This window comes from Jaculus jaculus, chromosome 2 (assembly GCF_020740685.1).
Source record: "Jaculus jaculus isolate mJacJac1 chromosome 2, mJacJac1.mat.Y.cur, whole genome shotgun sequence".
Lineage (NCBI taxonomy): Eukaryota > Metazoa > Chordata > Mammalia > Rodentia > Dipodidae > Jaculus > Jaculus jaculus.
The window spans coordinates 33,176,292-33,197,651 of NC_059103.1; the positions used below are offsets into that span (position 1 = coordinate 33,176,292).

A 21,360-nucleotide genomic window follows, 5' to 3' on the forward strand; every position below is an offset into this window, starting at 1 on the left:
TTATTTTTCTGAAAGTTTAGTTTTCTTCCACTAGCCAAAAAAAAAAAAAAAGAAAAACATGCCAGGCATGGTGGTGAACACTGTTAATTCTAGCACTCTGGAAGATGAGGTTGGAGGATCTTTGTGAGTTTGAGGATAGCTTTGGGCTACAGAGTGAATTCCAAGTCAGCCTGGGCTAGAGTAAGACCTGCCTCACATAAAACAGGCCAGGTGTAGTGACAAACACCTTTAATCCCAGCATACGGAGGTAGGAAGTTTGTTGTGAGTTCGAGGGCACCCTAAGAGTACGTAGTGAATTCCAGGTTAGCCTAGGTTAAAGCAAAACTCCACCTTGGGGGGAAAAAAAAATACATGAGGCCTGTGATCCAAGATCTCTGGAGAGTCATGAGTTCAAAGCTAGCATTGGGCCCACAAGAGAGACCCTATCAAAAGAAAGAAGGAAGGAAGGGAGGGAGGGAGGGAGGGAGGGAGGGAGGGAGGGAGGGAGGGAAGGAGGGAGGGAGGGGACGAAGAAGAAGGAGGAGGGAGGGAGGAAGGGAGAAAAAGAGAAGGAAGAAGAGGAGGAAAAGAGGGGAAAAAGGGAGGAAGGAAAAAAGAGAGGGAGGAAGGAAGGTAGGTTTGTCTGGGTAGGTGAGTCAGTGGTTAAAAGTATTTGCTGTGCAAGCCGGGCGTGGTGGCGCACGTCTTTAATCCCAGCACTCGGGAGGCAGAGGTAGGAGAATTGCTGTGAGTTCAAGGCCACCCTGAGGCTCCACAGTGAATGCCAGGTCAGCCTGGGCTAGAGTGAGACCCCACCTCAAAAAACCACAGGAAAAAAAAAAAGGCAAAAGTATTTGCTGTGCAAGCCTGGTGACCAGAACCCATGTATCCAAGTCGTGTACATAGTACTTAGAGCAATGGCGTTCACAGTGCAGTGGCAAGGACCACCACCCCAAGGTTGTCCTCACACATGTGGCACATATGAACTATACATATTCATATATACTATGCACACAAAAGACACATACTTAGTACCAAACCAAATAACATGTCTTTATTTCCTGCATTTTCAGGCATAAATTAACAATAGGTAGATATTCTATTAGTTTCTAAGGAGAGGATATACTGAGGACAAAACCCAGGAACTGTGCATCTTAGGCAAGCATTCTAACAACTAAGCTTTGTTAACCAGGCTGGCCTTGAACGTGAGGTTGTCTTGCCTCAGCTTTCTACATACTGGGATGGCAGGCTTGCTCCACCTAGAGGAATCTTTTTTCTTTTCTTTTAATTTTTTTTCTTTTTTATTTATTTATTTATTTATTTATTTGGTTTGTTTGTTTGTTCAAGGTAGGGTGTCACTGTAGCTCAGACTGACCTGGAATTCACTATGTAGTCTCAGGGTGGACTCAAACTCACAGTGATCCTCCTACCACAGTTTCCTGAGTGCTGAAATTAAAGGTATGTGCCACTTTGCCTGGCCTCTTTTTGGTTTCTCTGTTTTTCCTTTTTAAATTTTATTTGAGAGAGAGGAGAGGCAGAGAGGATGGGTGCACCACTGCAAATGAACTCCTGATGCATGTGCCACCTTGTGCATCTGGCTTACATGGGTTCTGGGGAATCGAACCTGGGTCCTTTGGCTTTACAGGCAAGTGCCTTAACCGCTAAGCAATCTTGCCAGCCTTTTTTTTTTTTTTTTTTCCCCAAGGTAGGGTCTCTAGTCCAGGCTGACCTGGAATTTACTATGTAGTCTCAGGGTGTCCTTGAACTCATGGCAATCCTCCTATCTCTGCCTCCCAAGTGCTGGGATTAAAGGTGTGCACCACCACACCCGGTTTTAATCCTAACCTTATTTTCATGCCTGTTTTTTTAAACTCATTGAATTAAAATAGGGAAGAAGGGCTGGAGAGATGGCTTAGCGGTTAAGCGCTTGCCTGTGAAGCCTAAGGACCCCGGTTCGAGGCTCGGTTCCCCAGGTCCCACATTAGCCAGATGCACAAGGGGGCGCACGCGTCTGGAGTTCATTTGCAGAGGTTGGAAGCCCTGGCTCGCCCATTCTCTCTCTCTCCCTCTATCTGTCTTTCTCTCTGTGTCTGTCGCTCTCAAATAAATAAATAAATAATTTAAAAAAAAATCTTTAAAATAGGGAAGAATATATGAGACCCCACACACCTCCCAGAGTAGCTGGCCAATTAGTGGTTTTTGGGATTGGGGAGTCAGGTTCACCGGTGGTATTCCACAGCAAATAACTTTTTACACATGATATTACAAGCAAACCCTAATTTAATTCAGTGGATTAAAAAAAAAGAATAAGCACGAATGTTTGTTTGTTACTGTATGTGTGAATGTATATAATATGTGCTTGTGAGCATGAATGGGCATTTGCATGCCATGGTGCACGTGTAGAGAGGGCTGTGGACAACCTTGGAGTGTTTGTCCTCTCCTTCCACTTTGCTTGAAACAGGCTCCCTGTTATTTTGGTTTTGCCTCTTTATGTGCACCAGTAAAGCTGGCACAAGAGCTCAAAGAATCTCCTGGCTTTGCCTTCCATTTTCATAGTTGCACTGTGATCACAGAAATATGTGCCAGGTGTGTTTAGCTTTATGTAGATGCTGTCGGGTTGAACTGAGGCTGGTAGGCATGCAAGCAAGGGCCTTTAGTCCCTGTGCCATCTCTCCTACTCCACCTAGTGGAATCTTAATGGCAAAACAGCTCTTCATTTTAGAAGTTTAGAAGTACTGGATGATGTCATCATTTTTTTCCTCCTATTATGATGGTCTTGTGTAGGTAGTGTGAGGCACAGTGAGGTCATGGATATCCAGGCTATTTTGTGTCTGGAGGAGCACCTTGTAAGGAGTCCTACCCGTCCTGTGGCTCTTGTATTCTTTCCGCCACCTCTTCCGCAATGGACCTGAGCCTTGGAGGGTGTGATAGAGATATTGCAGAGCTGAGCACTCCTCTGTCACTTCCAGCACCATGATACCTTCCAAGTCATCCCAAGAAAAGAGAAGGTTCTCTAACCACAAGTGAGAGTAGCATTAATATATGGGTATACACATTAAGAGAAGTGCTTACTGGGCAGTTTGGTGCTGCTGTGGTTTTTTTTTTTGTTGTTGTTGTTGTTGTTTTGTTTTGTTTGTTCTGGTTTTTCAAGGTAGGGTCTCACTCTAGCTCAGGCTGACCTGGAATTTACTATGTAGTCTCAGGGTGGCCTTGAACTCATGATGATCCTCCTACCTCTGCCTCCCAAGTGCTGGGATTAAAGGCATTCACCATCACGCGTGGTAGGATCTCAGTGTAGTTCAGGATGATAGGAAGAAAAGATCATGACATCATGATTGAGAGGGGGTGGGAATAGGGTGGACAGTGGAGTTTCAAAGGGGAAAGTGGGGGGAGGGAGAGAATTACCATGGGATATTGTTTACAATCATGGAAGTTGTCAATAAAAAATTAATTAATTTTTAAAAAGCTTAAGGCTTAAAAAACAACAACAAAATTTGTACATGCCAAGTATGGTGGAGCACACCTTTAATCCCAGCACTCGGCAGTGAATTCCAGGTCCTGTGTGGAGCAAAGACCAGAGAATCTCTGGTGTTCATATAAACTGCACCTCCAGTTTCAGGGAGATGCTATCTCAAGGAAACATGTGAATGAGCAATAGAGGAAGACATCCAGTATTCTCCTGTGTTCTCCACTCATAGGTACATAGGGCACATGCATCCGTACATACATATACCACCACACATAATGCATATGCAATGCAATAAGAATAAAAAATATTTAAGCCTGGTGTGCTGGGGCATGCCTTTAATCCCTGTACTCAGGAGGCAGAGGTAGGAGGATCGCCCAGAGTTCAAGGCCACCCTGAGAGTACATAGTGAATTCCAGGTCAGCCTGGGCTAGAGTGAGACCCTACCTCAAAACAAACAAAAAAAAAATTCAGGGGCTGTGTTGGGCGTGGTGGCACATGCCTTTAAACCCAACACTCAGGAGGCACAGGTAAGAGGATGACTGTGAGCTTGAGGCCAGTGTGAGACTATATAGGGAATTCCACGTCAACCTGGGCTAACACAAGACCGTACCTAAAAAAAAAAAAAATAGGCTGGGCATGGTTGCGTGTACCTTTAATCCCAGCACTTGGGAGGCAGAGGTAGGAGGATCACTGTGAGTTCAAGGCTACCCTGAAACTACATAGTGAGTTCCAGGTTAGCCTGAGCTAGAGTGAGACCCTACCTTGAAAAAACCAAAACAAAATTTTATGTATATGTATTTGTATTTTTTTTTCCTGTGGCTGGAGAGATGGCTTACTGGTTAAGGTGCCAGCAAAGCCAAAGAACCCAGATTCTGTTCCCCAGTACCCATGTAAAGCCAGATGCACATGGTAGTGCATACATCTGGAGTTCATTTATAGTGGATAGAGCCCTGGTGCACCCATGCTCTCTATATATCTGCCTCTTTCTCTCAAATAAATAAACAAAAAATGTTCTGCCTTAGGAAGTACAACTAGGCATAGGAAGAATCCTTCCCAGAATCCACACGTGCCTGAGGACCTCTTCACTTAAGTTTGGCTTGTCTCTTCTCAGATGGAGTTTGATGAGAAAGACTTGCGGCGGGAAATCAGCTACGCCATTAAGAACATCCACGGAGTCAGGCAAGTTCCCCACGGAGTCACCAAATTTTCTTCTCCTACAGTCAGTTGGGACCCCTAAGTCTCTGGGCACCCAGTTGTCAGGCCTTGAGAAGACTGGTGGACACTGTTTACTAGATAAATAGGGATCTCTTTGTAGTCTCCAAGGGCAGTGTGACTGTCACAGTTCTCAGAGCTGTACATGGACCCTAGATTAAATACTCATGTTTGTGTGACCTTACTCCCCATGGTAAACTAAGAAAAGTCACTGGCAGTTTGTCTGGGGTGGGGGTGGGGGTGGGGGATGAAGCCGAGGTAAGCTTATAGGAACTCACCCCAGCACAGGCCCCATTGTGGTCCCCCCTTATTCCAACCAAAGTAGTTGACCCACTTGTCTAGTCATCCTCACCACTGGGGTCCTCAGTTCACCCTGCAATTTCCCCAGCTTTGTATTGACCTTTCCCACACACACACTTTATGTGACTGTTCTCCTTATTGGGGACCCAGCCCTTGCCTAGGAATCGGCTGACCATTCTTTGTTTCTTTCTGACTTATCTTCCCTGTCCCCGGGTACGGATGTGTTTAGGACTGGGCTCTTCACGCCGGACTTGGCGTTCGAAGCCATTGTGAAAAAGCAGGTGGTAAAGCTGAAAGAGCCTTGTCTGAAATGTGTCGATCTGGTTATCCAGGAGCTAATCAATACAGTTAGGCAGTGCACCAGCAAGGTATCGCACCCTCGAACACGGGGGCCCAGTGGTTTGGTATCAGGCCCCCAGGACCAAACAGGCCCCAGGTGACTTTTGTTTTCAAGAATGTAGCAGGGATGGGAGCTAGTCAGCCCTGGAACCAACCCCCTTTGGGGTTCTAAAACCAGTAAGACAGGTGGGCAGGCCTCCTGGGACCCTGATACCAAGCCTAGCATGTGCCTGGTGGAGTTGGGCTGTCATCTGGCTGTCGCTTTGCTGCCTTTTGGGAAGCAGATTGGGATCCCCGCGGCAGCTGCTGGAGGCCAGGCCCCCTAAACCTCCCTAGTTGTTCCCTTCTCTTCTGAAGCCAGCCACTTTTCTGTTCCCATGTTGCTAAAAAGAGGCAACAATGCCAACAGTATTACCAACGCTCAGTGAGCAGTTTCACAAAGCTGCTCAGGCTCCTCACTGGGCCTGCAGCTGTCCTGCACTCCATGTTGTTCCCCTTCTCGCCTCAGTCCAGCCTGGGTTTGGCCCACCTATTCACAAGGGCCTGTGTACTGCTGCTCATGGGTGAAAGCCTTCACTAGGGCAGGATGTACCAGGCTCCCCCAGGAGCACACTCCTGCCAAAGCAGCTGGAATGCTTTTCCCTGAGCCACCTGCTTGTGCCACCTCCGTGTCCTCAGCACTGTGGGTCGCCATTGGCAGGGAGTTTCTGCTTGGGACCTGTGTTCTTAGCCTGGAGAAGCCTCCATTTGCTTCTTAAGCTTCTTCGATTGGAAAAGGGAGAGGAAAAGAAAACAAGCCTGGATGGGCTGTTGATGTCATCACCCAGGCTGTTGTCATAGCTATGACCATTAAACCCTTCCCCCACATGTCTTCCCTGTTTGTATGATGCCAGTGTCCCTTAGACCAGCCCTCCCCTCCTGGCCCTCCTTGATCCGAAGCAGCTTCCGGGGCAAATGTGGGCGCATGCTTCTGCCCCATACTAACCAGCGGATTCTCCTTTCTTCTCTTTCTTTCTCTGACTGTCTCCTATCCCATGTGTGTGGTCTGCGCTGCCCTGGTGTCTTTCTACCTCGTCCCACACTCCGCATGACCCAGGACGGGGCTCTTCACCCCCGACATGGCCTTTGAAGCCATCGTGAAAAAACAGATTGTAAAACTCAAAGAGCCAAGTTTGAAGTGTGTTGATCTCGTGGTCTCAGAGCTGGCCACAGTCATTAAAAAGTGTGCCGAGAAGGTAACAGTTTTGTTCTTACCATCCCTGCATTGGTGCCCCCTGTATCCGCATCATCATCTCCCTTTCATGCAGTGGTGTCAGCCCTGAGCACCTGCAAAATCCTGCCTTGAGAGGCTCTCTCCTCTGTGCCACCCATTGCCATGCCAACTTTGCATCCAACAGAATGGGGAGAGGAGATGCGTCACACACGTGCCCACCTTTACAATTTAAAGGAGCTGTAGGAGTAGAAGGCCTTGATATCAGACCCATCACGAGTGTGAAGCGGGTTTCAGCCAGGCGTGGTGGTGCATGCCTTTAATCCCAGCGCTCAGGAGGCAGAGATCAGAGGTTCTGTGTGAGTTTGAGGCTAGTGTGGGACTACAGAGTGAGTTCCAGGTCAGCCTCGGCTAGAGTGAGACCCTACCTCAAAAAAGTCAAACCAAACCAAAACAAAAAAGCTCATAGCTGTCACCAAAGTAGCAAATCAAGACAGTATATAGACCTGTGTGTTCTAATGTCATATTTAGGCTTTAATGAGCAGTGTGACCATCCCCGCCATTTCCCCAACTTGTGGACTGACTGCAACTGCAGAGGATGTGTCTCCTCTACAGAAGTGGATTGGTTCAGTCGTTCCCCAAGGACACTGGGTATACTGGCCATGTGGGTAAAATAATCAGGAATGAGCCAGACATGGTGGCACACACCTTTAATCCCAGCACTCAGGAGGCAGAAGTAGGAGAATCACCTGAGTTTGAGTGAATTCCAGGTCAGCCTGGAATAGAGTGAGACCCTATCTTGAAAAACCCAAAATAAATAAATTAATTAATAATAGTAATTATAATCAAACAATAATCAGGAATGGTTACCAGCAAAGGGCTCCCTCCTAGATAGATAGCCCAGATGCTGCACCCGGTTGTCATAAGCAGGTGATCTGTGCTCACACACTTGGCAAGGACCCTCCGGGGGCCCATCTCTTGCATTGCCAGGCGGAGGGGCTATCTGTAATCTCTGGGTAGCAAAGACATATCACTTGCTTTCTCCGCCACCTTCTGCCTCTTGATTGCCGGCTTGCAGAGCAGCTCTTGGCATGCATGGGCACCCTCTCCACGCCACTGCCCCCCACTCTCCTACTCTCGTCTCTGAGCTGGAACAGCTGCAGAAGAGGAGTAGAATGGGACTCAGTGGTTCCCCCATTTCCTTCCCACTGCACTGTCCACTTGTGTGATTCATGTTCCTCTCTGTCTGGGCCACAAAGACCTTGCCAACACGGCCCTCTGCTTTCCCCCTAGCTCAGCTCCTACCCCCGGTTGCGAGAAGAAACAGAGCGAATTGTTACCACGTATATAAGGGAGCGCGAGGGGAGAACCAAGGACCAGGTTGGTATTATCTGTCTTTTTCACTTAGAAGTTATGGGCAGTCAGTTTTGAGTGTATACTTCTTTGAGCTTTGACAAATGAATACAGCTGTGTAACCCCACCTCAGTTCAAATACCTGGTGGAGGACTAAATACCTGGTGGAGGCATGGCTTAGCAATAGAAGACTGGTCTAGAATCTCCAGTGAGGGGCTGGGGGTATGGCTCAATGATAAAGCTCCTTCCTAGAATCCATAGTGAGGACCTCCAGCCACTAATATCAAACTCCAGATGCTTGCGCCCCACTGTGCATCTGGCTTATGTGGGTCCTGGAGAATCGAACCAGGATCCTTTGGCTTTACAGGCAAACACCTTAACAGCTAAGCCATCTCTCCAGCCCGGTACACACTTTTAATGCCAGCACTTGAGAGACTGAGGTAGGAGGATGCCGTAAGTTCAAGGCCACCCTGAGACTACATAGTGAATTCCAGGTCAGCTCAGGGTAGAGTCAGACTCTATCCTGGAAAAACAAAAACAAAACCAAACAAACAAAAAAACACCTGATGGGGTTGAGGAAATGAATGGCTCAGCATTTTAGAGTCTTGCTGCTTAAGCACAAGCACCTCTCAGGCATGACTAACAAGCTTGACTCCCCAGAACCCATATACAAACCAGGGTGTTAGGCTGGGTCTGGTGGTGCATGCCTTTAATCCCAGCACTCAACAGGCAGGAGGATCACTGTGAGGTCAAGGCCACCCTGAGACTAGAGTGAATACTTGAGCTAGAGTGAGACCTCGAAGAAAAAAAGTGGGTGTTCTGAGGCTCACTGAAGAACAGCAGCTGTGGGTTGAGGGAAAGGTCCAGTCTCAAGGATGTAAGCAGATGAGTGAAGGACAGCCAACATTCTCCTCTAGCCTCCACACGCGCACACACACCATCACCCACAGAAACCTGACCAACAGGTAGCTTCACTCCTAAAAGGAAAAAGAAAACTGAAAGAGAGAGGTGTGGTGGCAGTGCCTGAATGTACTCCATTTTCTCTGGAGGCTGAGGCAGAATGATAAAGAATTTGAGGCCAGCTTGCTTTGCATAGTGAGATCCTGTCTCAAACAAGGAGCTAGAGAAATGGCTTAGTTGGTAAAGCACTTGACTTGTAAGCATGAGGACCTGAGTTCAGATCCCCAACACCCATGTAAGTGCTGGGGATGATGGCCTGGTCCTGTGATCTCAGCTCTTCAGAGGCGTAGACAAGAGGATACCCTGGATGTGCTGACTAGCTAGACTAACCACACCAGTGAGCATTACATTCAAGAGACCCTGTCTTAATAAGAGGTGGAAAGTGAGTCAGGAACACACCAGATTTCCACCTCTTATCTCTACTCCACATGCATGCATGCGCACCACATAGATACATGGCCATAAAACAACTTTTCCAGGCTATAATCCAGGCTGAGGTAGGAGAGTTGCCATATGTTCAAGATCAGTGAGTTCCAGGTGGTCAGACTAGGCTAGAATGAGACCCTGGCCTCAAAAAACTTCGTGAGATGAGGGAGGTGCTTGTCTGTAATCCCCATACTTAGGAGACTGAGACAGGGTAATTGAGAATTGAAGGCTAGCCTGGGTTACATAGTGAAGCCCTGTCTGAAAATAAAACTGAACCCAAAAAACATGAGAGATCTTGATTGGCTTTTGTCATCATTGGCAAGAATGCCACTGTCCCTTGTACACACACAGTCTCCAGTGTCCCACTGTAGACACTGCTTTTTTTTTTTACATTTCTTTATTTATTTGAGAGAGAGGAAGAGGCAGAGAGAATGGGCGCACCACAGCCTTTAGCCACTGCAAATGAACTCCAGACACATGCACCACCTTGTACATCTGGCTTATGTGGGTCCTGGGGAATTGAACCAAGATCCTTTGGCTTTGTAGGGAAGTGCCTTAACTGTTAAGCCATATCCCCAGCCCGACACTGCTTTTATAAGTGAGGATTGAGGATTGAAAGCACACTGAGGGCGGAGTGATTGCCCAAGAGATTCTTGGGGCAACTTAGTCCCTGTGCGTAGACAACCCAGCCTGTTCTTTTAAAAAATATTTTCATAAGTCGGGCATGGTGGTGCATGCCTTTAATCCCAGCACTTGGGAGGTAGAGGTAGGAGGATCAGTATGAGTTCGAGGCTCTCCTGAGACTCTATAGTGAATTCCAGGTCAGCCTGAACTAGAGTGAGACCCTACCTCAAAATATATTTTTTTTAATTTACTTATTCTAGAGACAAACACTTTTGTGCTGCAAATGAACTCCAGACACATGTGCTACTTTGTATGTCTGTCTTTACATAGGTGCTGGAGAAGTAAATACAGGCTGGCAGGCTTTGCAAGCATTTTACCACTGAGCAGTCTCCCCAGACCCCAGCCTATTCTATCCTATTCTGTTTATTTATTTATTTGGTTTTTCTGAGGTAGTATCTCACTCTACGCCAGGCTGACCTGGAATTCACAATGTAGCCTCAGGGTGGCCTTGAACTCACAGTGATCCTCCTACCTCTGCCTCCCCAGTGTTGGGATTAAAGTCATGCATTGCCATGTCTGGCCCCAGCCTATTCTTAACTGGAAGCAGACAAAAAAGGTGTGTGAGTCCGCATTTCCCACCAACTAGCCTGAGCCTGGACAAACCAGGAGAGGGTAGGCAAGCAGTGGAACGGGAATTGGCAGGAGAGCATATTTGGGAGTGTCTGCCTGTTGCATATCTGAGACCACAGACTGTGTGTGTGCACACGCACATACTGGCGCTTGCAGGGGTACTTGTATGTGTGTATGAGCCTTGTATGTCTGTGTAGAGCTGAGTTCCATACCCAGCACCTCACACATGCCAGGCAGACATATTCTACACCACTCAGCCACATCCCCAGCCCTATTTTTAGCTTAGGTTAGGTTTTTTTTAAACACTCTGCTATAGGCTGGCTTGTAGCTCATTACGCAGCTGGGCATGGCCTTGACCTCCCACGTGCTGGGATGACAGCTACTCACCCCTCTCTCATTCTGAATATATGTATTACAGTATTGTGTCTGCACGTGCACTCAAGTGCACACACACATGCATGTGTATATCTGTGCTTGTGCGCTCTTCTGTTTGAGCACAGCAACATTGAAGACATGGCATAAGTGAGGTGTAGCAGAGCCCTGCGTTCACTGACAGCAGTGCCACATAAGAAAAAAAAAGACAAACAAAAAGTCTATCCCCAGTCCATTCCATAGCTTGGTAATGTGTGGTCCAGAGTCATGATACCAAAACAAGATGCCAGTCCTGGTGATAAGCCCTCAAGGCTGCAACCATGACCAGCACAACTGGCTGTGAGGCCCTTGCATCTGGAAATGCCCACAACCCTTTCTACCTATAGATCTACCCCTACTCTGTTGTGCACAGGGTATGGCCCGCCTGCTGGACTCCTGTCTGAGAGGCTGGGTGGTGGTTTCCCCATGTTGGGTGCATGAAGTGCATTTACCTGGTGCCCTGGGCTCTGTGCTCAGCGTCCCCTACTTCCTCCTAGATTCTTCTTCTGATCGATATCGAGCAGTCCTACATCAACACGAACCATGAAGACTTCATTGGATTTGCCAAGTATGTACTTTTAGGGACAGCGGTGGGGGCAGCACCTGACCCCTGAGGGAGGTGGTGGAGTTGGCATTCTCTTGGAGGGTGGGATCTAGAAGGGTCTGTGTGTCTGGAAATGCAGATTGAGAGACAGCCATCTGACAGTACCTAGTTTACCTGGGCTCATTGTGACCCCTCCCACAGTGTTGCCATGCAGCATGCTTTCAGTGGACATCTTGGAGTTTACTGTAAGGAAAAATGGCTGTCCTGTAGTCAGATGCAGGCAAGGGTTAGGCCTACCACCTGCAGTTCCCCTTCACTGGAGGATCAGCTTGAGCTTGTCCCAAACTTGACCCTCTTATGACTGGAGCATTCCACAGCATCTGGGTTCCTGAGGTTGCTTTTTGAGACATGTTGCTCTCTGGATCTGCCTGCCTTCCAAGCCTGCATGATAGATTTAAAATCAGAACCTTCTATGGCACTTAGATGTACAATGGGCTCTGATTTAGGCAAGACATAGCCGAAAGTAATAATGGTGGGTATGACCCATGATTGTATCAGCTATAAGCTTGCTAGACAGATGGCTATCGCTTGGGTTGTGGTGGCCCATGCAGGTTCTCTTTCCTTAAGTTACAGACTCCCCACCCACCAGAAACCAGCTTCCTTGTGTCCATGTAGCAGAAACTGCTGGTGTGCCTTCTCATGCCAGACACACTGGGGGCAGTGAGCAAGTGACCACCCATCCTGAAAGCCCTGCCAGTCCAGGTCTTCACCCACAAAAAAAGTCCTTGTCCAAGAAGCAGGCAGTTAGGACACAGTGTGATCAGAGCCAGACACTCAAAGCCTACAAGGTGCTGTGGGGCCTGGAGGCTTCCTGGAGAAGAGCCTGCTGGACCCAAGACTCGAGCCATTCTCCTTGATGGAACCTCTGTGCTGGGCACTTGGCAGATGAATGAATGATGAGAAGTTCTTCCCTGAGCACAGGCAAACCCAGGGCCCTTGCTGGGCCATCTACACAGAGAGTACGCTAGGGTCCTATGGATAGGCCAGATACAGGCCTAATTCCCATAGCTCTCTCCCAGTCACCAGCTGTTCGTGGGCGGAAAGCGCTGGTCCCCTTCTTTGATATGCTTGTTGTTTTCCTCACCTTGACGTCTCTGCTTCTCATACTTCATCCACAGTTCCTTCTCACAATCTCTCCTGTTTTTCCTTTGACCACTTCACTCTTTCCTCTGGATTCTGGGGCCTTCCCACTTATCCCAGCTGTTATTATACTGAGGAGCTGGTCACAGGGTGGGTATTGCCTGCTGTGTGCCATTTTCTCTGGTGTGTGAATGAGGGACACCCCTGGTTGGGTGGCTCCAGGCCTGGGGAAAGGGCATTCCAGGGCCAGGGGCCCACTGAATTATGGTAGAGCAATTTCTTTTCTTTCTTTCTTTTTTTTTTTTTTTTTTTTTTTTTTGATAGAGCAATTTCTCTGAGTCAAGGCCTATGTAGCCTTTGCCCTTTGGGATGATGGATTTGGTGATCAGGTTGTCACAGGGTAGCAAAAGAGAATAAAGGACGTGGCACAAGGAAGTCTTATAACAGGCAAGGGACCTCAGAAAATTGATGGCAGGGAAAGAAGGCCAGAAGCAGACATGGGTGAACAAGGAAGGCAAGGTGGAGGTGGTGAATGATGACGCTTCTCACCATGAGGCCTTGTAAACTGAGGGGAGAACGTTGGATTCTTGCCATGGTACCTAGAAATCTTTCTTTAGGTCCTGGCAAGGGAGAGGGGCCAATGTGTGGGCTACTGTTGGAGGGAGCCAGGAAGGGACTTTGCTATCACCCAGCCTTGCTGTGAGTGGTGGCTTTGTTCAGTCCCACCCCCTTCAAACACTGTTCAGCACATTCCTCCTGTGCTTTGATATTCTGGGCTTTTCACTGCCCTTGACACCTGACAGACAAAGCCCAGCAAGAGAGCCCTATAACAGCCAGGTGTGGTGGCGCACGCTTTTAATCCCAGTACTCAGGAGGCAGAGAGGTAGGAGGATTGCCGTGAGTTCGAGGCCACCCTGAGAGTCCATAGTGAATTCCTGGTTAGCCTGGACTAGAGTGAGACCCTACCTCGAAAAACCAAACATAAAAAGAGAGAGACAGAGCTCTACAACAGTCTCATTGAATGTCAGAAATTGCCTTGGATAAAATCCTCCTCTGCAGCCAGATTAAACCCAGCAGTCAGGAGGCAGGATGATTGCTGTGAGTTCACAGCCTGGGCTAGAGACCCTAACTTGTGGGGGGAGGGGACAGCAACAAAAAAGATCCTATGCTCCATTCTCAATTTTCCAGTCTTTACCAATTATCTAGATAAGTTGCCTATTTGCTACAATTTCACACATAATCTACCTTATCCAGCAGCCAATGTGAACTTTGTTATTGTTGTTTGAGACAAGGTCTTGTTACATAGCCCAGGCTGGCCTCAAACTAATGATCCTCCTGCCTCAGCCTCCCAAGTTATGGGGTTGCAAGTATGCACCAACACAGCCAGGGCAGTCAATAAAGTCATGAAACCAAGCTAGTTTGCAATTTGATATTGTTCTGAAATTTCCAGCTAAAATATGACCAATAACTAGCAGGAGGTATAGATGATTTTCAGGCAGTATGACTGTTACAGCAGAATATATATATATGAGAACCACTAAGAGGGTTTGTAGGTACCCACATAAAACACAGTGGCCTTCTTCAAGGGGTTATGGCTTTAGCTCACTTGGTAGAGTGCTTACCTAGTATGCATGAAGCCTTGGGAATGGTCTCTGGTACTACGTATACCAGGAATGGTAGTGCAGTGCATGTCTGTAATCCCAGTACTCAGGGGCAGGAGAATCAACTACATAATGATTTTGAGGCTAGCCTTGGCTACATGAGATCCTGTCTCAAAGCATTAAGAAGCTGGAGGTATAGCTCAGTGTTAGCACTTGCCAGGCTTGCATGAGATTCTGTGTTGGTCCCCAGCACCAGGAAAAAAAGAAAATAGATTGGGACTACTGAAAATTTGCAGAAATACACTTTAATTGACTTTGAGTGACTCCTGCCTTGAGGTATTATGAACTCCAGATCTAATGTCCTTGTTGTTAGAATGCTTGCAGCCTGGTGTTGGCTGGGTCAGGGACAGAAAGAAGCTTTCAATTCTGGTGCCCAGGCACCCCTGGAGTAGCCTTCTAGTCATGTGGCCCTTCTGCATCTCATCGTGGAAGCCCAGCTTCTGATAATTTGTAGAAGTAAGTAGTACTTCCAATGCCATCTAGGAGCTTCTAGAAGCTGTGGCTTAGCCAGATGTTTTTTCTTACTCCACGTGTTCTAGCCACTGTCCAAGTATAGGCCTCTCTTTGCCTGTGCTTGTAGTGGGTCAGTGGGTACCCAGGGAAAGAGCCTGACCCTGCATCCCATCTGAATTCGCCTTCTCTATGCTTTTGCTTTTGCTTTAGTGCCCAGCAGAGGAGCACGCAGCTGAATAAGAAGAGAGCCATCCCCAATCAGGTAGCTCCCCAGCTTCGGCTGCCACTCCCTCTGGGGGCGGGAGGGCACCATGGGGTGACCAAGCCCCTACCATACCTCTTGGTCCTGCAGCTGACAGGACACTTGTACCAGACCACCCATCCTGTCAGCCTTGGGACGGCCGTTGGGGGGCAGGGGAGTCAGTGCTGCAATTTGGCCAGGGCCTGAGGGGCACAGTTCATACACTGGAAGGCTATGTGACATTGAAGGCCCAGGTAGAACTTGACCCTTAAGTCAGGGGCCTGTGACAATCACCTGAGGTGTTTGCAAGCAAATCAGGTTTCCAACACTTGCCATAAGGATTGGAGGCCTGTAAGTGGGAGCCATAGATGATGCATTACCACAAGTAGAGTGAGGAAGGAGGGGGTGGTCTGATCCCATACCTGCAGAAACCCTGAGCCTTGCTCTAGCTTCTAGAGGCCTTGCAAAATATGAATGGCTTTATAAATGCCAGTATTAGATGTTGGTTGCTTGTTTTTTAATAGAGTTGCTGCCATCGTTCCCCCTTCCCTGTCAGGCTGGGGTGGGTTGAGTGCTGTTTTGTTTATCTTGCACGATTATAGAGCCACATTGGAAAAGAAAATGTAACCATTGCATGACTTTTTTTTTTTTTTGCGCTTGCCATAGGTAATACATATGTTGCTTTTTTTGTTTCAAGAAATGATAATGAATTAAATATTAACACCGTGAATATAATTAATAGCATGTCATTTTTTTTCTTTTGCTTTGTTTTCTCTGCTCTTCTTTTCTCCTGTTACTATGCTTTTTCCTGCTTCTTCTCTGTTCCCTCATGTCCCCTTCCGTCTCTTTTCCTTCTGCCACTCTTCTTTGATTTACCCACACCCTAACTATGCATTCTCAAAGGGGGAGATTTTGGTAAGTACCTGCTTAGTGTGCTAGCAAATGTTAGAGAATCCAGTGGTCCTGGAGTTCTGCCTACTCTATAACCCTTCCTTTACCCTCCACCCCCCAAAAATTGAAATTTGAACTAACCCAGAAACCCTGTGTTGTGCTGTCATTGGACTTGACATTGTCCTGTGTCTCTGTTGCTCTCATGCACACACTAACCTGATCCCACCTTTCTTGGAGGTCTTTCCTTCCACTTGATTCCTGGCAGGTTTATCTGGTGTCCTATAGGTCAGGGATGGCCAGTACTCAGTCCACACATTGTCCACCATCCCATGGAGGATTTTGATCAAGCCCTGCTGGGATTTCATTGTCGAGTTGCCATTCCTCCTTCTGCAGTCATAGATCAGAGCATGTTTTACACATGTAGAAGTTTTCCCTTCCTGTGCCTGTGGCAGACATACTTCATTGATCTGAAACTTTTTCTGGGTGTTTCATCCATTTTGTGCCCAGGGCAGACATTGCTAATCAATTTGCCATAATTCATTCATTCTTTTTTTTTGTTGTTGTTGTTATTTTTTTCAAGGTAGGGTCTCACTGTAGCTCAGGCTGACCTGGAATTCCCTATGTAATCTCAGGACAGCCTTGAACTCATGGCGATCCCCCTATCTCTGCCTCCTGGGTGCTGTCATTAAAAGTGTACACCACCACACCCAGCTCATAGTTCCCTCTTACTAAGTATGTTATAACTATCCGTTCTGTGGCCCATGTGACTGAAGGCAGTATTTTTTTTTTAATTCTCCCATGTGATGCTCCCCCCTTTGCCCATGGCACGTGTGCTAGCTTCCTGCTTCCATGGCTGATAATGATTGATGCAGCTGTTTTATTCCTCTTGCCCTCTTCCCTTATCCATTTGCTGAGAATCCTCCCTTATCCTGAGACAGACATAACTGATATGCCGAAAATTCCCACCACAGTTCTGTGGGCAACTCCTGCCAATTGTATGGCTCATATTTTCCATCCCAGCTATAGGTAACTCTTCCTTCACACAATGCCCTAGGTCCTGAGGGTTTGAGGCCTGGCCAGGTCCTGTAGGGAGCAGAGGCTGCACACACCCGAGTGCTGAGTCTGTTTGAGGTGCTCCCTACAGGCTGCTGGCCACCAGCCCAGGCAGGCCCCCTTCTGTGGGATATTCTTATACATTGCCAACCACTGCTGCCCTCTGCAGAAATCTCTGGGTGATTTTGGAGTTTTTCTGAGGGATGAGCCAATTCTGTGCCAGGGCTTTGTTGGGCATGGATCCTGGAAAATGTAGATGGGGTCAAAGCCAAAATATAGGCTTGTGGGAGGGGTGGAGGATTAGATGAGCCTTAAACTGAGACCAGTTTCCTCCCCAAACAGTTAAGATAGTAATACTCCTCCCCTGTACTAAGGTATGTAGTCATTTTTTCCTACCTCATTCTGTTTTCCTGCCCACAAAACCACGAGTGCATCCATAGCCTCTAGGAGCCCTAGCCATGGTTTCCTTCCCTGCCTATGACCTTCACCTACAAAGAAGGCAGGCCCAGCCTGACAACTGACCTTACTGCACTGCTTCCAGCTGCTGCCCGTGCTGCCAGGGCTGGCCATCCCTCTCCTGCATGTCTGCATGCCTGTCACTGTACACCCCAGGTTCTGGGTGCCTCCCCTGCCTTTTGACCCATCTGACCCCCACTTTCTTCTCAGCTGGGGTCCCTAGGCATATGCCCCTAGACTACAAATCTCCCTTGCAGATGAAGGCGCCCCGCTCTTCCCTGCCCCTGTGCCTAGTCCGCATATTCCCAGGGAAGGGTTTGGTCTTGGACCACCCTGGAGCACCCACACAGGCAGCTCTCTAGGGGGTTGATAGAAAGGTAGCTTAAGGGCCTGCAGTCCATATGCCCTGAAGCCAGTGAGCCCTCAGAGGAGGCTGGGGGCCAGCTGTGTCCCAGAAGTGCAGTAGCTAAGACATGCCATATGGGATAGTTCTTCGGGAGCAGTAGCAGCTTAGACCCTGATTTCTCTGGACAGGTCCACTAAGATTTTGTGCAGGGCTAAGACTAGTCAAGGGCATCCTTCTGCCTGGCCCTGGTAGGGCTGAACCTAGCCTAGGCTGGATGGTGTCACTGAGTCCTGTTCAGATCATGAGCTCTGCTTTATCAACCACAACCATCCCAAGTGGCTTGGGTTCACAGAATTCCCAGAATGCTGGGCTTCTAGTGCTAAATTTAAGCCATGGGCTGGGGATGTAGCTCAGTTGATACAATGCTTGCTTATCATGCAGGCAGCTTGGCTCCATCTCTAGCACTGCATAAAACCAGGCATGTTGGTGCCTGCCTGTCATCCTCAGCTATACAGCAAGTATAGCCCGGGCTACCTGAGACCCTGTCTCAAAAAAACTAATTAAATGAATGAGTGAATAAATAAATAAATAAACCTAGCCAGGCATAGTGGTGCAGGCCTTTAATCTTAGCACTCAGGAGGCAGAGGTAGGAGGATCACCATGAGTTCGAGGCCACCCTGAGAATACATAGTGAATTCCAGGTCAGCCTGGGCTAGAGTGAGACCCTTCCTTGAACCTGAATAAATTCATAACCAAACAAACCCAAGCCATCCTGGTAAAACAGAATGATTCAGTCACCCTGTTCCTGTCTGAGGCTGCTAGCTACGAGTCACTTCTGCTCCAGACAGCTGTGGAGTCCTGAGATCTCATCATTCCAGGAAGGAAGGATGCCTGAGTTTGTGCCCTTAGCCTTAACTAAGGGTATCAAGTAGAAATTTGTGTTTCCCCAGCCTGGTCAGGAACTTCAACAGGATGTATGGTCCCTGGGCCTTCAGTGACCACTTCAGCCTTCATGGCCTTCTGCAACGTGGAGCCTTACCATAACAGCATAGGTGCCATGCCTGATGGCCCTGGTCAGTTGTCCAGGCATGGGGTCATTTGATAGGCGCAGTGACACTTCTGCTGGGAGCTGCCCTATGAAAGACATTCAGTCCTTGAACTGGCCTCTAAAGGCCCCTCTTAGCTGCTTCTGCCCCATTCTGCCCAGGGCTCCCAACACCAGCCCTTCCCAGCTTTTATGGCTGCACAGAGCACAGTTCCTGCAACCTGGTCCATGTGTTGCTGCCTTTGCTTTAGGCGGCCTTACAGGTGCCTCTGCATGCTTCACACTGCCCCCGGGGTCCCCAGTCCAGGTGGTAGCCTCTATATCGCAGGGAGCATGGGAGCATGAGAACGTGGCCTCCCCAAGCTGCCTGCCTGTCGTCAGGTGAGTCCCTGGATAGGCTTGGGTTTGTTCTCTCCACACATACAGCAGCTACAGCCTGACAAGCCCAATCCGCGAGTCTCCCAGGTCAAACACCGAGCTGTCATTCCCAGAAAGGGAGGATTGTCAGGCTTGCAGCAGCCAGGGCATGGTTTTTACCCTCCCTGGGGAGGCTGCTTTGTCCCCAGTCCTCTGGGTAGAAATGCCCCCCAGTAGGATGGTGACAACCAGCCCTCCTGAGTTAACTACCAGCCAGAGTGCAGAAGGGGCCAGATTGAGGGTATTCCTGGTAGCCTTGTCTGACCAGAAGTGCAGCTTCTCTGATACCACATTCTATGTGACCTTGCACCCAGCCCCAGCCTCCTTGCCTGGACCGCTTATCATTGCAAGGGCATTTGTTTTTCTTCTTGAGTTGGGAAAGCCATACCCAAGCACAGAGAGAGGGTAATGAAATCCTGTTCCCCCTTCAGCCCCTCGGCCAGTGAGTTGCTGTCTGTCTGTCTCCACAACTGCCCTGGGGCTGCTTGGGGCGAGAGGGAATTGGGATCCTAGCTTGGAGCTGGAAGTTCCTGTACCACAATCCAGGTCTCCCTCCTGGCTGCGGGGTAAAAGTGCTGTGCTTGGGGGTGGCTGAGGCAGCTGGCGCTGTCCCTCACTAAGCCACATCCTCCCTCACCAGGTGATTCGCAGAGGCTGGCTGACCATCAACAACATCAGTTTGATGAAGGGTGGCTCCAAGGAGTACTGGTTTGTGCTGACAGCTGAGTCGCTGTCATGGTACAAAGATGATGAGGTGAGTGATGGGTGTTAAGGGTATGACCCAGTACTGGGGAGGCTAAGGCAGGAGGATTGGGAGTTGAATGCCAGCCTGGCTACAAATTGAGAACCTGTCTCAAAAAGAGAGAGCTAGAAGCTGGGCATGGTGGCGCATGCCTTTAATCCCAGCACTCAGGAGGCAGAGGTAGGAGGATTGCCATGAGTTCTAGGCCACCCTGAGACTCCATAGTGAATTCCAGGTCAGCCTGGGCTAGGGTGAGACCCTACCTTGAAAAATCAAAAATAAAAATAAAAAGGGAGCTAGGAACATAGCTCATTTGGTAGAGTGCTTGCCTAGCATGTAAGAAACCCTAGGTTCCATCCTGAACACTGCAAAAACAGAGTGATGGTGCATGCCTGTAATCAGGGCAGGTAGGAAGATCAGAAATTCAAGGTCATCCTTGGCTACATAACAAGTTCCAGAGCAGCCTGGGGTATATGAGACCTGTTTATTGTGTTGTTGTTGTTGCTTTAAAAAATTTAAAAACATTTGTTTGTTTGTTTGCAAGCAGAGAGAGATAGACAGACACAGACAGAACGGGCACACCAGGCCTCCATCCACTGTAAACAAACTCCAGGCGCATGTGCCACTTTGTACATTTGGCTTTACATAGTTACTAGGGAATTGAATCCAGGTTCTTAGGCTTTGCAGGCAAGAACCTTGACCACTGAAGCATCTCTGCAGCCCTTGTCTTTTAATTTTTGTTTTGTTTTTCAAGGTAAGGTTTCACTGTAGCTCAGGCTGATCTAGAATTCATTTTGTAGTCTCACGGTGGCCTTGAACTCATGTCCTCTGCCTCCCTAGTGCTGGGATTAAAGTGTGTACCACCACACCTCGCTCTGTTTTTAAATTTTGTTTTATTTATTAGAAAGAGGAGCGAATGGGTGTGCCAGGGCCTCCAGCCATTGCAAACGAACTCCACATGCGCACGCCACCATATGAATCTGGCTTACGTGGGTACTGGGGAATCACACCTAGGTCCTTAGGCTTCACGGGCAAGCTCCCTAACCACTAAGCCATCTCTTCAGACCTGTTTAGGTCTTTTTTTAAATAAATTTTTTTGTTTATTTTTATTTATTTGAAGGTGACAGACAGAAAGAGAAAGAGGCAGAGAGAGAGAGAATAGGCACTAGGGCCTCCAGCCACTGCAAATGGAACTCCACATGCATCAGCCCCTCGTGCATCTGACTTACATAGGTCCTGGGGAATCCAGCCTCCAACTGGGGTCCTTAGGCTTCACAAGCAAGCGCTTAACTGCTAAGCCACGTCTCCAGCCCCGTTTATGTCTTTTTAAAACACATGTTCTCTCTGCTCCACTGTGTCGTCAAGTTTATTGCTGCTGTTGACACACAGGACTGGAGGGCAGCCAAGGTACCTAGATACCTCTGTGTCATGTGGGGTGGGGAGCTGCCACCAGTCAGG

The 21,360-nt window shown here is 48.3% G+C and overlaps 1 protein-coding gene across 10 annotated transcripts in view; it reads left to right on the top strand.

Moving 5' to 3' along the window:
- Dnm2 (dynamin 2) overlaps positions 1 to 21,360 on the top strand; it is a 102,251-nt gene that overhangs the window by 66,043 nt on the left and 14,848 nt on the right. For 3 of the 10 annotated variants that reach the window (XM_045143062.1, XM_045143058.1, XM_045143056.1), the window contains exons 9-15: positions 4,560 to 4,627; positions 5,190 to 5,328; positions 7,803 to 7,889; positions 11,411 to 11,481; positions 14,922 to 14,973; positions 15,856 to 15,867; positions 19,801 to 19,914. In XM_045143062.1, coding sequence (XP_044998997.1) covers positions 4,560 to 4,627; positions 5,190 to 5,328; positions 7,803 to 7,889; positions 11,411 to 11,481; positions 14,922 to 14,973; positions 15,856 to 15,867; positions 19,801 to 19,914 — 543 coding nt within the window. Of the gene's footprint in view, positions 1 to 4,559; positions 4,628 to 5,189; positions 5,329 to 6,395; positions 6,535 to 7,802; positions 7,890 to 11,410; positions 11,482 to 14,921; positions 14,974 to 15,855; positions 15,868 to 19,800; positions 19,915 to 21,360 lie in introns of all 10 variants that reach the window. The other 7 variants (XM_045143063.1, XM_045143059.1, XM_045143057.1 and 4 more) reach the window with 3 other exon arrangements.